This window comes from Podarcis tiliguerta (genome assembly GCF_965153285.1).
Source record: "Podarcis tiliguerta genome assembly, chromosome: 3".
In the NCBI taxonomy this organism is placed as follows: Eukaryota; Metazoa; Chordata; class Lepidosauria; order Squamata; family Lacertidae; genus Podarcis; species Podarcis tiliguerta.
Genome location: NC_139536.1, coordinates 73,093,101 through 73,111,078, shown reverse-complemented (window position 1 = coordinate 73,111,078; position 17,978 = coordinate 73,093,101). Strand labels below are relative to the sequence as shown.

General features: G+C 37.0%; 1 protein-coding gene across 2 annotated transcripts in view; it reads right to left on the bottom strand.

The window, feature by feature from the left end:
• The window catches only part of ASCC3 (activating signal cointegrator 1 complex subunit 3), a 199,323-nt gene that overhangs the window by 43,656 nt on the left and 137,689 nt on the right, over positions 1-17,978 (bottom strand). For both annotated transcript variants that reach the window (XM_083433415.1, XM_083433414.1), the window contains exons 31-36: positions 13,375-13,512; positions 13,140-13,260; positions 11,943-12,075; positions 10,888-11,013; positions 1,146-1,257; positions 672-806 (exon numbers count right to left, since the gene is read on the bottom strand). In XM_083433415.1, coding sequence (XP_083289541.1) covers positions 672-806; positions 1,146-1,257; positions 10,888-11,013; positions 11,943-12,075; positions 13,140-13,260; positions 13,375-13,512 — 765 coding nt within the window. The remainder of the gene's footprint in view (positions 1-671; positions 807-1,145; positions 1,258-10,887; positions 11,014-11,942; positions 12,076-13,139; positions 13,261-13,374; positions 13,513-17,978) is intronic.

The window sequence follows — 17,978 nt, the reverse complement described above, 5'->3', positions numbered from 1 at the left end:
TAACCAACAGCGCCGCCCGCGTCCCAATACTATCACTGTATCTTACTTTAAAGATTCTCAAATTAAAATGGATCAAGACCTTTTATTCTAATTTATCTAGAATCTATATTATTTTCTTGTCTGCTGCAAAGTAAATGTAAAGGGTTTCAGTCAATTGTATCGCTCTACAAATGGAAAAGGCAGGCAGACATCTTACTGCAATTTCCCCCTTTTCCCTACAGCAACCTAATCCGAAGGGTTCTTCACCTTCCAGAAAATATTTAGGGGAGAGTGCTTCTACGGTGGGTGGGGGGAGAGGAAGAAGGGAATTTGTCAAAAATTGTCTCAGTTGTCTTCCCCTGATGGAGCCCTTTCACCAATGGAGTGACATTGTTGGACACAAACATAACAGATGATTTAACCAGAACATACAGGTGATCATCAGTGCTCCAGTACTTCAGAACTTCATCTAGTTTACAAAGAAATGGAAGGACTAGGAGAAAAACAAGGCTGTCCCAGGAAATGTTTTTGCTACACCACCAATGATTGCAATAGGTACGTCAATATCCTGGGGAGTGGTCTTCACATCTGTATGTCCCATTTCATTATAGTGCTGGATGAGCTAAAAATTTACTTCATTTGGATTAAGAATTATTTAATCCAATAATTAATCAAACAAAATAGCAACTTACTGTCAGAATTGAGAGCAAATCTTCAACACTAGATTCGGGTTTCAAACGGTCCTTGAACATCCTGACAGTTGGGTGCTTCAAATAATAATATGACGCAATCCGGCCATGAGTCAGAGGTTCAATGCTGTGGTCGTCCTGTTACACATGGGGAAATATATATATTTTAGATAAATATGATTCAAGGTGCTTAGTGCTTTCCTGGAGGTAAGCACATTTTATGCAGTATTCTAATGGAGGTGTTATGTTTTAAAAACTTCACAATAGCGAGATCTGGTTCACAAATACATTTAACAGCATGTTATTGGTTCAAATGCCAAAGGAACTGGAAGACCTCAGTAGCTGCAACGGGAGGCCGCACAGCAGCCTACATGTATTTCATAATTCAACAAACATCAGGATGAAAGATAATCCCTAATAAATATTACTGCTGCCCAGTTCTTGTCAGTCTTTTTATGAAGTATAAATTAGCCTTACCTCCCCTAATTTAATGCAGTAAGAGTATTCCAGATCAACGAGTGATTTCTCCACAAGGTTTGAAAGGAACTTGTTCATGTTGTCATGGCTGACGGCATCTAAGTTATAGTAACTGTGTAAATGAAAATGTAATAGAGTTAGATGCTTTGAAAATATTGCTGACACAAATAAGGTTCTTGTAACACTAGCAAAGAACATGACTAAAGTAAGAATGGTCATGGATTATAGGGGGCAATCAATGACCATATCCAATGTTACGTCTGCCTGACTGTGATTTTAAAATGATTGCAGGGATGTGGCCAGTTAAGATGACAACAATAAGAGCCATTTCCAGCCCCACCTGAACCTGGAATCCCCTAAATTTTAAAAAATGAAGGTTTCGTTGTCAGGTTTGACCTACCAAACATTACAAATATGTATAGTTATTTTCTGGCTGCTGGAAGATACCCAATTCCACTCATCTTCTCCCCAGTAGTGCTTTGAAGATTACACAACACACTGAATTATTTTGTACATGTACCAACAAAACTGTGTTATAATTTTGTACTATTTCTAATTATTCTGATTTCTTTCCTTGTTGTTCTTGATGTATATACTGTTATACAAATCAGGAATGTAGTCATTGAGATAAACATGTAACAAAAACAGATCTAAAACAAATATTTTATTCTGGACTGCTGCATAAAATAGGCCATTTTCCTAGCAATAAGAGCAAAATTCATGTGCTTTCTTATTATTCTTGAGCATATCACATAAGAAGCTAGTTTACATTATTACATTATTAGCTAGCTGAATACAATGTGTATATTTACTAGAGACGTCGCTATGTAGGATGGAATATGTAAACAAATGTGTGAATAAGTCACTTTAACAAATCACTTCTGTAGCAATGTGTGGTTTGCAAATAAAGAAATAGAAGTGGAATATGAAAATCTCTTATAAATATATGGCAGAACCACCCAATTTTTTATGGATTAGCTTTAATTTTTAAAATCAATTAATATAAAACAGCACTGTGCCCCAGCACTGTTGTAGTCTTATTTCATGTTTCAGCTCTTAATTCTTGTGCATTATCTTTCTCTTTTTCATGCATATGAACACAAAATCTAAGTATTCTTTGAACTGTCAATTCATTAATTTTCTAAAATAAGAAACAATTTGGATCACTATTCTTGCTTGTCCAAATAACCCACAGAGATGGGCTTCCAATCAGTATGATGCTGGGAACATGAAATTACAAAACTTCATGCAGCCATAGTCCTGCAATTTCATGATCCCAGAATGTTAGCTGAGAGGTCCATTGGTGCTAAGTTAGTACACATTGTAAACATAAACAAAATCCTCCCAGTAATAAAGGAGGAACAAATGAGACAATGGGTGAGAAAGGAGGAAGCTTATTGCTTAGATTAATCGCTAGAAGGCCTTTATTTATTTAATGAAATGCACTGTTTGACACTCATGCATACACACAAAACCTGGAAGTGGAGCACTACATTGCAATAGATTATGAAATATGTTTTTGAGTAGAAAAAGCAAGGCTGTTACTTAATGTGCGTTAGAGATGGGTGTTGTCTTAACTGCATTTCACGTGAATGGCTACTTATCATGGCCACATAAAATATACAAGGATAAAACGAGTGTAGAAGAAAATTATGACCACCTATCGCAAGTTTATAATTAAAAAGGTTATACAAAATTTAATGAAACCACATGTTCAGTAGCCTACATTCTGATTTAATGAAGGCATGATCTGGCCAAAAACTAAGAGACTATAAGACCTTAATTCTCAATGGGATTGGTATGCTTAAATCTCTCTCAGTTGAACCTAAAAATGCTTTACAATACTTACTCAGATTTAAGTTTGCAGAGTTCATTAGGACTTACTCTCAAGTAATTGGGTATAAAATTGTAGCTGACTCACAGAAGCCAGGAACAAAAGAACTACATCAGATGCACCCAAATGATTAAACATATGTAATAGGTTTTTAATTTCCTCCCCTTTCAACAGCAGGCCCCAGGTCATTTCGCAAACTGCTTTTTAAACTCTCCACATTTCAAAATAGGCTTGTCATGTGGCAGGAAGAGCTGAACTTTAGGGAATACAAGTCTAAAGCTTGAGTAGGTGCACAATACTGGTTTTGCTGCTATTTGAATCCATATTTCTATTTCCCCCCAGAATGTATGTTTCAAGGGTCCGTTGTTTTGATATCCCTTTGTGCTTTAAAGGTAACTGTTAGTAACTACTGCTGCAAAACGATTTATCTTAATTGCAGCATTGTTTTTAAACCTGTATATTCAAATAAAGCTACATTTATGGACAAGCCTATTCATTTCTACTCAGAAGTAAATTCTGGAAAGTTTAGTGGGGCTACATCCAGGTAAAGGTTACAGGATTGCAGCCTAAAACTGGAATTATAGATAATTCAATGGCGTATGAAAATGCTTTGTCATGATCCTACCAATATAAGGAAAAGCTGAAAATCTTTCTTTTGTTTAAGGAGTGAATTTTGCCAAGCCTTTAATTTTGTTTTCATAGAGTTTGGCTGCTTTTCTAATCCCAATGCTAGACACATTTCACAACTACAGTATGGCACTAAACAACGGCTAATTTAGCAAGAATGCAGTTGGTGAAATAGTTGAAGGCATTGTAGAATACAAACTATTTTTTAAAAAGCACTTCAATCCATGGAAAATAAATCATGAAAAATACAAAAACTATGGCACTTTTTAAAAATAAAACCCATAGCTCTTAACATACCTTCCTTTCTTTAAAAGAAAAACTCAACTAAAGGAAATCCAAAATAGCCATACTTCTAGGAATTTTAGGTTCCAATCCTTAACACAAGAGAAAGTAAGCCCCACAGAACGCAGTCAGCCTAAGTGTTGAGTAAACAGGCGCAAGACTGAGCTGTATAGGTAGGATTTCAAAGTCATTTTCATGAGATCTCAAGTAAAATGCTTGTATTCTGTTAGATAGAATAGGAATCCAACCAGCGAGATTATGTACTTCTCAGTTAAGATTTTATTAATCCAATACTTTAAAAAGCATACCACAGAAAATCAGAGGCGTTTGAATGCTCATACATTCAAAATACACTATATATCAGCCCCCCGCTTCTGAGTGACTGTATTATCTAACTATTTAATTACAGATAAAGAATAAAAACAGTGCAGTTTCATGGTCACTGCATTGAATCATCCAGTCATTATTTCCCCTCTGCTGCAAACAGACAACCCACCTTTTTGTCAGCGCACCATTTCATTTATTTCACAGTGAAACCCAGTTTCACAATAATTGACTTGTCAGCAGCTCTAATTTATGAGGCTGGGCTCTGTAAGCCTTCTCCTATATTCTGCTCAACCTGCACACAAGCAAGGTTGAATATTTACAATGCTGTTAACAGGTGCTGAGTTGTTTAATGATTCTAATAGCCAGAAGCGTACTGAGAAAGCCAGCGGGATCACAATTACAGGCTGTTTGAACACAACAATTACTCGTCCCCTGAGAGGTGTGAAAGTCAAAGGCAGTTTTATACTAACAGCATCTAGCACATGGGGTAGACAGGCTAACTTCCATTAGTAGCCCTTTGGGAAAAAAGCAATAACAAACCCCTAGGTACCGTAAAAATTTACAAAGTACATAACATTTAAACAATCAAAACAATGAAGGAAGAAACTTTTCCAATTTCCTTTTAAACAATATATAAACAAACAAACAAACTAAAACTCCTACTGCTAAACCTGAGAATATATCTAGAATGAACTCAACGAGAAACATGAACTTGTTTTTCTAATCTAAGCCAGTGTGGCATTTCACCAGCTGAGAAAAAGGGAGCCGTGCAAGGACATAAAATGCAGATGAAGTTACACTGACCATTTTCAGTTTAATGTGGATTGTGGTGGCAATTGCTTCCTGTTTGAGTTTTATGTAAACCTGATCCAAGATCTGCCTGGGAAATTTTTCATCAGCCTTGAAATGGTAGTGCTATAACTGTCAGGCCTGTGAAGTCATTTGTTACAAACACCACGTTTTTTATGTTCAGATTATACGGTAGTAGTAATGACACAGATAATGAAAGCGGGACAACTGAAAAACACTTTAAGAAAAACTCTTGCTTGTAATCCAAGTATTTCTTGGGGGAAACCACAAGAGCTCAGCTCACAATAATTTGTTGAGATTTGCCATTTTGAAAAAGGAAGTTTAATTTAAAGCACAGGATAGACAAATAGTTATCTTCTCAAAAGGTGTTCACGGAGACATGCTGCAACTGATATTATTTTCTTAACGTGAAATTTACTAAACCCATGCCACGGATATGAGGCTTAGATGAAATCTATTATTCTAAGCCTATCCCTGATGGATGGAACACTGGAGAGATGATCCAATCAACATATTTTCTGGATCTAATCCACAAGTTGTAACGCAGTTCAATGGGAAGGAAACCAAGACACTCCCTTGAGAGCAAGCTCATTTGCAAGAGAAAGAAGGTTTATGTCATTGAGTAATACATTGAATGGCCATCATTATCATTTTGGAATGGCAATCAAAGTAAACCAAATTCATTATTAAAATGGCCATCAACACTTAAAAATACTGTATCTTTGTCACTGACAATCTGAAATATTAATAGAGCCATCTTGTTTTATTATCTCAGAATATTTTTTCTTCACCAACTGTGATTTTCCCCCTACTTTTTAAAATATTTTTTTCTACTTTAATTGTGAAGAACTCAGACGGGGAATCTGTTACTAAAAATTAATATTTTGCAACCATTTGTGAATTTAATGTAATTTCTAAGGTGCACATCTTGCAGACTGATCATTATGAAGATCCTTCAGCCATATCAGGGTCCCTTCCAATTCTATGTAATTCACTATGAGGCGAGGTGCATTATTTGTCTCATTAGGTAGAAGATAGAATGACTGGAAACATCCCAAGAAACGAAAAACTAGTTCAAAGTATGACTGAAGGAAAACTAGAAGGACGAAGGACCAAATACAGCCACATATGAAAAAAAGATGGGAGACGAATGTAAAGCAGACACAATTGATAGCTGGGGGGGGGGGGAGCCCAAAATAGTGAATGACCACTAGATTTAAATAACTACGGTAAACAAAATAACTACACAGCTGGTTGTAAATGGGTGAGATGTCTTAGATCCATTAGATTCAGTGTAAGATTGCTATATACTTCTAGAGGTTACGGACTGCACCTTCAGACTACATTTACAATTAGCCATTGCAACCTGATAGCAATGCTTCAAGGTGAAATTTCATTTCAAGCATAGACCTGGACCTCTAGAGGACACAAGGACCTAACAGTACTTAACAGAGACTTCATATTCATCTTTACCCAGAGGTAGATCTCACTGAGTCATATCTAACAATAGTCATACTCATAATAGTTCCACTGAAATTAATGGAAATGACTAGACCCATTAACTCCAGTGGGTCTATTCAGAGTATAATTTTGTTAGATACAATCCATGATACTCAATAGGGAAATTGCAGCCTTAGAATTATATATAAATGGTGAGCCTTTCACTTCATTATAAGATAACTTGTACACCAAATCAAATGCCCATTTGATTTATAAATTCACATCTTCTCCTATTACTTTACTGGCATTTGAGATAATTAATCTACTGTTCTTTACTTCTTATCTTTTTTATATACTGGTAAATTTCCAGTAGTTTATTATATTAGTATTGTATTTTACTGTGTGTGGCTGTTGTTTTTGCAGTAGTAGTTGTTGCTATTGAAAGCTGCCTGGAGGCCATTCAAAGAGAAAGGCAGAATGGAAAATAAACATGTTTTTTAATTTCAACCATATAGGTTGAATATAAAGATGGAAGAAGGTGTACCTAATAATATTTTTGTTAATAGAACATGTAATATATTACATTACAGCCTGCTTTTCTTAATAACAGACAAAATAGGTTTTGGTAGAACCAAAAACATTTTGAAATGCTATGGTCTAAATAAAATTGGGGGGAAACCTACTCCTCTTCATAACATTATCAACAGCTACAACACACTGTGAGACATTTGGTTCCTTCATCAACACTGCCCAACTAATTTGTGGTCTATTTATAATCTCTATTCAAGCAAGGAGTCATTCAACATTCCTTTGAACAAGGCCAGCTGCCAACTAGCAACACTAGCATCAGAGGTTTTTTTGGTGTGTGTGTGTTTTTTTTTTTTTTTTGGCAATAGCATTAAGAAAAAGCATTTTCACAGACAGAACAGATGAACGAACAAATAAGACCACAGGGTTTTGAATCCTATTTTTCTTAAATAGGCTATTGATTGTGTCAAAATTACTTCAGTATCTGTCAGCAGTTAATTTTCCTGCTATATGTGTTTAAGAAGCACTCGGGTGGAACTGAAAGATAGCAGCTCATTTTAAAGATAGCCTAAGGATTATTTAGGGGACGCGGGTGGCGCTGTGGTCTAAACCACAGAGCTAGGGCTTGCCAATCAGAAGGTTGGCGGTTCGAATCCCCGCGACGGGGTGAGCTCCCGTTTCTCGGTCCCTGCTCCTGTCAACCTAGCAGTTTGAAAGCACGTCAAAGTGCAAGTAGATAAATAGGTACTGCTCCGACGGGAAGGTAAATGCCGTTTCCGTGTGCTGCTCTGGTTCACCAGAAGCAGCTTAGTCATGCTGGCCACATGACCCGGAAGCTGTACGATGGTTCCCTTGGCCAGTAAAGCGAGATGAGCGCCGCAACCTCAGAGTCGTCCGTGACTGGACCTAACGGTCATGGGTCCCTTTACCTTTAAGCATTATCTACAGGAGCCCAAATCTGGAAAAGTTATTTGTGTCTCTGTTTTGTTGAAATCAAGGGGATTTAAGTGAGTAGAGTAGTGGCTAAGCTAATTTAAACGGCACAGATTTAAACAGGTGTGACTAAATTTCTCTGTACCAATGAATTAAAAATTTTGATAAATGTTTTCAGATACATATTTTCACTGATTCCCTGTCAAGAACACACTTCACAACAACATATCAAAATAAAACATGTTAACATTTAAATCCAGACCAGATATATTAGTACATAGGGCCATGGGAACTGCTCTGATTGTCAAAAAGGGAGCTTAGTGCAATCCTAAATCTCTCTACTACTCGTAAGTAAACTCCCAGGAGATTTTGTTTAGGATTGTTCCTAGCTATGGAAAATACTCCCAAGGGAAATAAGGCAATCCTGTCCTTACTTGCGTTCAAGAAACATGCAAAGACTTGTATTTATTGATTCATGTTTTTGGCTGATAGTTTTATGTTTCTACACTACAGGTTTTAATGGCAGTCTGCAATATGTTAGTGTGTTGTTTTCATGCAATTTATTATTGTGAGTCCTCTTGGCCATCTTTTGGGGAGGGACAGTGGGTTATAAATTCGGACTAAATAAATGTAATAGAGTTATCCTTTTAAAAAAAATCATCACTATAATCTTCTGTAAAACACTTTAAGCTTTCTACACCCCCTCCTTCAAGCAGTGTATATAAATTTTAGGAAATAAATATAATTAAAATATTCACAGATAAGGAGTGGCTTCAAAAACATTTGTTCCGCAGATGGACAGTGTTCTGGTACTGCTCTTTTAGCCAGCTGTATTTCAAGACTGTGGTTAACATAACTTTCTGGTATTCTGGTGGAGTCTTTAACTCTCTAGGCCAATCATCAAACTATTTCGGCTAGAAGAATTGCACTGGTTTTAACAGAACTGGAATATTAAAATCCAAGTTGTGTGTTGTTGTTTTTTAATAAAGAAAATGGAATGATTCAGTCCTTAAGAAGTGTAATTAATTTTATGATAATTATTTAAGATTAATGCAAGATGGTCAGGATCAAGTGAGCCACAGAAGTAGTTCCAAAAGCTCAAGGAAGCTTGTTTTTCTCTAACAACAGCCTGGCCATACAGCCTTTGAAACTGAGGGAAGTTTCTGAAGCAGTTTGTGGCATGGCATGGAAAGGTCATTTGTTCAAAGACAAATTTCTACTGGTATAGGGAAAGCAGCTTGTTTGAAACTCAGTGGTTCTGTGGATCCTGGCTGAGAGCTATAATTTGAGCAGCTTAACTGACAAACCAAGCTAACAAGAGCACTTGGCTTTGAACCAATGTATGTGGGCTTGGTTGCCAATTAGCATGATTAGAAGAAAAAGCTCTGTTCTAAGTAGGGAGGGAGGAATCAACTAGCTATTTATATATTCTCACTTGGTAACATGCAAAACTGGGCACTTACATATAACTAACAAAATAAAAATGAAGGATGATGAAGACAAGAACAAGCCGTCTTAAGAACAGCTTCTTCTCCAGAGCGATCTCGGCCCTGAATGGGAAGCCCGGACTTTGAAAGTCATCTAATCTCCCTTGCTGTATTTTACTATATTGTTTAATTAGTGTTCTTATGGAGCAGTCAAGTAATTTCGTTGTCCCCGAAATAAAGATATAATAATAATAATAATAATAATAATAAAGCACTTTATACATCATGCATATAGGAATTACTTACTCCCTACAACCAACAAAATTATCACCACCATTGTTATTCTATTTCTTACCTGCCCTTCACCAAGATGTCCCAAGGGCAGATTACAAAAATTTAAAAATACAGTTTTAAAAATAATTTAAAAAGCATACCGTTTGAATAAAATCCACAGCAATGGTGATCAAGATACAACAGCACCTGTACTGAAATATATTCAACATGACTAAACCCTAAGCTTCATTTTGAAGAGGACCTTGACTCCACTGTTAGAGCAGATGAATCCTGAGAGGTGTCCAGAGGGGGTTCCTATATGTGGAAAGGGCCCTGAGGTATGCAGGCAAATCCTGCTTTCCCAACCAGTGAGGATCAAAAGCTATGCATTTATGTCAACATGCTGCTACTATATGTAGACACCAGAGAAACATGTGTAACGTTGAGCACTCAGTCAGGAGTTAGTCCGGAGGGAACTAAGTGACTTGCAACACACTTGTGGAACAGTAGGGTGTTTGGGTAAGACCAGGCCTCTGACAATGTTCAATTTCCATACTTTCTTTGAATCAGACCCCCTCTCCTGCCCTGATATTCTTCAAAATGATAGGTAGTGAATCAGATATACTGCCAAATGCATTTCTGAGTTTAGAATCAGTAGACTGCCTGCAATGGAATGTGGACTCAGAGGTTACCCGTCATCTATACTACATCAAATGTGTGCCAGGGTTTATTCCACTGAAAAAAAGCAGTGCGGATAGACAGCTTTTACACCTGGATGTAAATTTTGATTTAGGCCTACTGTCTCTGATTCTGAAAGTGATACATAAAGCAAAGTCTGCTTCTATGAGAGGATCTCAACAGCTGGAGTGGGCAAAAAAGTATGTGGATGGGATGAAGATAAGCGAGGGTGAAAGGATTGTCCTATCCCTCTTTCTCTTTTTTCAAAGCTGCGATGTAACCAAACAAAAACAGAAAAAGGAAAATACACAAACTGTACTTTTTTTTTTTTTAAAAAAGAACCCACTCTTTTTGTTGGTCTAGTTATGATTTCTGTAGTAAACAATGGTCAAATTGATTTACAATACTATTACCAATCTATAGGGTGTCTACAAAGTTTCCATTTTACAAAGGAATGACTTAGATAAAAATATAGTGGTATGGCCAGCATATCCATAAGCGAGAGGGGATATGAACCAAGGTATTCAAGGTTCCCTACTATGCACACTAAACCTCATTGGTGCTCAATTTCTTAACAGCTCACCTTGGATTCATGATAAGGCGACGGAAAAAGTAGGTCCAGGTGATATAATCCATTGCATCTTGCTTTGAAGTTATAGTTCCAGCTGCAATTTCAGCATTTAAGTGATCAGACAGAACTTCCAGTAAACTAAAACAAATCGACAAAAATTAAAATTGCACCATTTCACTTAGATTAATTGTGGAATAGTATTATGTAATCAAAACACTCAATTGGAGTGGTAGATAACTAATCTTATCTGGCTACAGATGTTAAAATCTGTAAAAACTGGCTGCAGTACCTGGACTGATTCCAGTGAGCACTCCCCCCCCCTTTAAATTAAGTTACTTATAGACTGCCTTTTAGGGCAGCAGCACCAAAGTATCTTTTCAGGAGAAAGCAACTTGAAATGGATACGACTTTAGAGCCTGTCTAAAATTGGGAAATGGCATTTGAGAAGGATACTGCTATTCTATCACCTGCTACCAGCCGTTATGCTCATAAATGAGACATCTCTCTGCCTATGGGCTATCAAAAATTACTGGACTAATGGGCTGAAGATCTCCCAACAGACACCGAGACACCAGAAACTTTAAAATGGTAATGTCTGTTTGTGAACAATGTTGCTTTTGTTGCCACTGTTTCATCTATTGTCTTATCCACTTGCCTTTTTAGCTACCCCACCTCCACAGCCCAAGAACTTTCTGCGTTTGGATTTGTGTGTTCAGGTAGCAGCAGGAAAAAAGGGAAGATTTCACCACAGATACAATGTTGTCATCTAACTTAGATACATGTAATCAAGACTTAGTGCCAAAAATCCTAACTAAGTCTACTCAGCAAAGAGATTTTCAGCAAAGTCCAATTGCATTTAATGACGCTTACTCCCAGTTAAGTGGGGTTAGGATTGCAGTCTGACAAATGAATTATCTTGGCAATAGGGTATAATTTGGAAATATATATTACCTAGGAGAAACCTCCACATGAAATGGAATTTGGACTATCTGAAGATAATAACTTTTCAGTTTGTAGGTCCATGAAATACAGTGCATTTATTAACTGTGGTATATATTTTTTTTTACCTTGATTCTACTGGGAAAGGCTCATAAAGAAATTTTTTGTAGAAGTCTTTCTTGATGTCATGAACCAGAATCACTGCTTTTCCTTGATCATCAAACTGAGGCCTCCCAGCACGTCCCATCATCTGAAGAACATCTGCAAGTGTAAATTGATGACAACATTCAGCACACTGTAGAGTACTTTTTTTTATATTGAGGCAAATGTTCAGATATAGCACCACCCTTATAAATAGCATAAATATTGATTAAAAGATATATGAATATTTAAACTGGAAAAAGGACCAGAAAATATGTTTATTTGCAACATCTGGCTACACACTCGTATCTGAAAGTTGAACTTTGATTTTGCAAAGTCTCAATAAAATGAGGTTTGGCAATCTTGTTTCAATGCTCCCAAACACCCCATCCAAATGCTTTAGCAAGACGCCTCACCTCAAATAGCCTTTGTTCCACATGACTGATACAAAACTGACAAGTCTAGCATACAAATATATGAAATATCCTTATATTTAAGACCCAGCTCTGCTGTCTGAGATACTTTTAAAGTGGAGATAGCACATCTGTGTGCAAAGCATGGACTCTACCCCTGAGCTATATCAGTTCACATAGTTTCCTATACTCTTTTTCAGTGGTATCCTAGGGTAAAGGTACTGGACTGGCCTTCTCCTAATATACTTCTCTGTTCCCATTTGAGTAGTTTTATGCTGATAATTTTTTTTATGAAGCAATGCTGAAATCAAAACAATGACAAGTATTCCCCATCTAACCTGCAATGTTGCAGGTAAGAAACTGAAACTAAATGCCTGGCTACTCTCATATGTTTTGAGATTAAACAATTAAATAAGGCAAGTTAATTAAGAACAGATTAGTATTCACCCATATAATATACCTAATAAGCTATATATCATTTGCTTGTATGCTTTTTACGGTATGTTTGTTCAATAGTGACTTAAAAAAATATGTTTTACCACACCCTCCTGATTTGTTCTCTCTTCTCAGATATTGTTCTTTGCTATCAAATTCCACTCAATTATTCCAATTCAGTATTCTCAAAGCACAGCTAAAGCTATTGCTAAAGAAACTGAACAAAAGATATGACAGCTCTAGTTCAGCTTCCATATTTAAATTCCATGTTCATGGATATCAGTAGTTAATTATAACATGTATTTTTTCTAAGAGTTTTGTGACTTCTGACAATACCTGTAATTGGGTAATCAACATAACGCCTTGTTTTTCCATCATAAAATTCCGTCCCTTTAACAATTACTAAATGCGCTGGAAAATTGACACCCCAGGCTAACGTGCTAGTAGCAATAAGGACCTAAAAAGAAAAAGATACAAGATTAAAAATATATAAAGGACCTCTGTGTGAAGTAAACAGAAGTTTAAGAAATGAATAAGAACATCTTAGTATAATATTACAGAACAAGCATACTTGGATTTTGCAATTCACAAATAACTCTTCAACAGTTTTTCTGTCTCGTTCATGTAGGCCAGCATGGTGGATGCCTATTCCAAAAGCAAGGGTCAGTTTGAGATTGGACTCTCTGATTGTTCCTATGATGACACTCATCTGCAATAACAACAAAAAAAGGATTAATCTAAGAATCTTTCAGAACATTTCCCCCCAGCAAAACGACATTAGTAAATACTTATCAATACACTATACAGTCTTACTAGTAAACAAAGGAAAAAGACAGTCTCTTCATTAAGGAATTCACAGAAGCAAGCAAATAGAGAAGCATCAGGAAGAGGAGGGGAGCAATAAGCTATAGCCACCTTTATAATGCACTCCACATATTATTAATATACCGTATTTTCCCGTGTATAAGACAATACTTTTTGCTTTAAAAAAATAGGCAAAAATTGGATGTTGGCTTATACATGGATAGTGAATGCAGAGGGGGGACATGCGATTAATGGCAGCAGCAAGCAGGAGATTGGCAGCGGCGATTGGGCGAGTGATTGGTAACTGCAGCAAGGCCTGCTGGCGATTGGCTGCGGCAACTGGGCAGGTGATTGGTGGCTGTGGTGAGGCGGGCAAGCAATTGGCGGCTGCGGCAAGTGGGCTGTTGGTGGCTGCGAGTGGGCAGACAATTGGTGGCTGCAGAGAGGTGTGCGATTGGCAGTGGCTGTGGCAAGTGATCGGCAATGGTGGGCAGGCGGGTCAGTGATTGGCGGAAGTGACCTCCCCCACCCCCCAAAAAAAGCTAAGCAATTTAATTTCTAAATTTCGGGTTAAAAAAAATTAGGGCTCGTCTTACACATGGGGGCGTCTTTTACATGGAAAAACACGGTAACTTTCAGAAAGCAAACCCCCCATGAGTTTCATACTGCTTTTGAAATTATAAAAGGATTATTCAAGCAGTACATATTTGCATACTGATGCAAAGGTGTGCATGTAGAAACCCTCAAGGTGGGCCTTCTGAATTGCCTTCTTTGGAAAGCACTCCTCCATGGTATCTCACAACCTGCTTCAAACTTGGGCAAGCATCAGAAACATTTTTCAATGCAGCATAAGATGTGCTGTCTGGAAATAATGTGAGTGGCATAGTGAAAGTGGCATGCTCTTTGGTTCATGGCCTTTTAAAATAGCCACACGGTATAACAGTTTTACATTTTAATAAACCTTTCATAAATAGTTATAGAAACACAGGGTGGTATTCAACTAACTTTAATTCAGAGTAGACCCATTGAAATTAATGAGCATAGCTGTGGTAGGTCCATTAATTTCAGTGGATCTACTCTGAATAAAATCTAGCTTAACATCACCCATACAGTTCAACTAACTGTTAGTATTAGTCTCCAATAACACTCTAAGTTGAAAAAAATTAATGTGCCAATACTGGGCAACTGGATGGTAAGAGTATGGGATAGCGTTCAATTGTACAAACTAAACAATATTCTCAAAATATGAGAAGGGAGACAAATTGATGATCAATTCATTGAAAAAAGGAGCCCATTTATTGCATGTTGCTACTATAAAGCACAGAAAAATGCTGAACTATATCTACTGTTGGGCACCTTGGTATTGTAAGAGACCAATCCTTTAATTCAAAGAGCATAGACATTGTAAAGATGTCTGTAAATTGTTTTTGTAAAAGGAAATGTTGTACCTTCTATTATTCTTGCTATGCTATTTGCCATTTGTCACTTAACAAAAAAATCTCAATAAAAAAGAAAAAAAACCATCCTTCATGAAACTGTCTTATATCAAGTAAAACCAGTATTGTATATAAATAATCCAGTATTATTTCTGCACTGGCTGGCAGAAGCTCTCCAGGTTTTCAGATGCAAGTCTTTTGGTGCCTTATCTAGAGGTGCCAGGGACTGACCTTGGGGCCTTTAATAAACACCAACAACTTCTAAACATCAAAACATATCTGTTTTTCTTTTTAAAAATTTGAGTAAATGGTAACTTGTATCATGTCAACAGGTAATACCAATATTACTGTATACTTGTAAAAATTAATACAATCTATTCATATCTCACCTATTTAGACTAGTTTGTCAAGCCCAAAGAGCCAAATATAATGTAAATCCCACAACAATGATCTGACAATGATGCACAACAGGGAATCCAGTTTTCTGAAGTGATGTTTTGGTTCTGCTTGCTGCCAATTTACATGATCTGAGGAAAGCTCCTAGATCAGCCCAAGGATAGACGCTGCTACCCAAATGCGTATTGTAAATCACTGGAAAATGAAAGTTTGATGTGTGCACCAGAGTATAGGATGGAAACATAAGGAAATCATATATTTACAGAAGCTCAGCTGGATGAGTAGAATGAATGAATACAGTGCATGGAGATAAATGCAACGGTAGAAGAATAAAAGTGAGGCCGTCTTTAACATACATCTTAAACAAAGACACTATTTTATATTAGATGATAAAGAGAGCCCTCAGTTTTCTGTAAAGGAGCAACAACTGATTTTTTGTGTGGGGTTTGTGTGTATGGGGTATGAATTCCTTTGAGACTTCTAATCACTGTTCCAAGAAGTAAAATAAGCTTTGTGTCTAAGAGCCAACATATCAATGGGAGAGTTTAATCAAAACCTTTGATTTGCAAACAACTTTTTGAGCTAGGAGCCAGTCATTGTAAACTGCCTGCCCCACAATTGGGGTCCTGTAGCTAAAACATTTGGTTCACTGTTTGGGAGGAAAACATGACTTGCAATGATATTTAAAAGGATCAAGTATACATAGTGTGTATATTCATTGTATTTATAAGTAGGGAACATTGCACAGATCAGCCACATCCCTTTTAACGTTGGCTTATGTTGCAAGACCTGCGGCAGTGTAGTTATAGTGCTATTTATTCTAGCTCAACATCAGTGAAATGCTCAGACCTCCAAGAAATATAAAAACATGAAATTGTTTTCTTGTTCACTTTGGCCAATCAACTTTATACTTCCCCTCCTGGTTGTTATCAAAGTTTTAAGCACAGAACGTTTCTCCCCATTACACTGCTGGACATTTATTCACAGAGGAAGTTCTTACCGTTTGCTGTGCTGCTGATGTTATTCATCCCCTCCCAATCCGCCCACTGCCTTTGTACTAAAGCAATGTCCTGCCGTGCTGTTAGCTATACCTGCAAAGCTGTGTAATTTAACACAGCAAAACTAAAGGACCCTTAGCAGGAGTGCTGGCATATGCACTGTGAGCCTGTCATTCTAGCAGCGGGGAATCTTGGCCATTTTTAGCAGACCCCCCTCACTTTCACATAAATCAGCGCAATAAAAAACTCCAAACACCTATTTTACCCAGAAGCACATTCCACAGCTTTAAAAATTCTTAACGACAATTTGTTTTCTGGAAAACCACTTTCCTGGAGTCTATTTTTGCATGCATATTCCATTCACCTTATAAAATACGACAAAACATGAGGAATGCTGGAAGGACAATTGCCAGATCAACTACGCTGAGATAATAGCTCTGGTGAAACCTCGGAGATGGCTATCAGTGCAAGATGTCTGCAAACTGCCCATCTCAAGCATGAAGCAAACTTTAATGATTTTTCTAGCTTTGCTCAAGACATCACTGCCAAAAGAAAAACCTGTCAAGGGAATGTGTACACATTAACACGCGTACATAACAGCTCTTTGGAAAGCATGAACAAGTGTTAACCATGAAAAGGCACAGTACGTTTACCAGATGCATTTGTTATCAAAATTAATTTGAAGCAGCAAGAAAACTCTGTTTTCAGTCGCTCAGCTAAGGTTTGCTAATTTGAAGTGGGCTGGTTATTATTGTTTTAATAATAAGAGATCCAACCCACTCTGATGTGACCTGTTGATTTTTAAACTCCGAAAAAAGTATAGCCGTCATGTTATATAATTTAACAATGAATGTGCCATGTAAAAGTTATCTTTGAAAGATGCACTTAAGATTCCTTTTGTAACATAAATAACATTTTTTTTTACAAAAAAAAGTTGCAAGGAGCGGGAAAAAATCTCATGACAACACCAGAAAGAATTTTCTCAGACTAAAACACTGTCTTTTCTCTCTCACTCCTTCCTCACATGTAAAATTCTGAACAATTTAACGTTACCAGGGTTTAAAAATATATTTTAAAAAATTTATTATACCTAAAAAGCTTTTCGTAGAAAGATAGAATTCCATTTAAGTAGATACATTACCCTGAGTCTGAAATTCATTCCAGTCAGGGTATAATTCAGCAAGTTGATGACAACACTGGCTCCAAAAGAAAGGAGGAGACCAGATTGGACAAGAATGAGCTAACAGATTGTGCAGCCCAATTCTGTCCCTTTGAGTGTGATATATTGTTTCAAGATGCTAAAACCCCATACTTTCTCAAAGCATATCTGCCGCCCTGGTTTTCCCATTTTCGCAGAATCCTCATTATTAGTACTCTGTACCCTTTTCAAAGCACATCAGACCCAGACCATATGCCACTGCATAATGCTTATCGATTGTCTGAAATGGCTGGTAAAAAAGAAAGAAAGATGGGCTGAACAAAAGAACCAGGAAAGTTATGAAGTCTTTAAAAGAAAATATAATTACACATTTCACATCTGG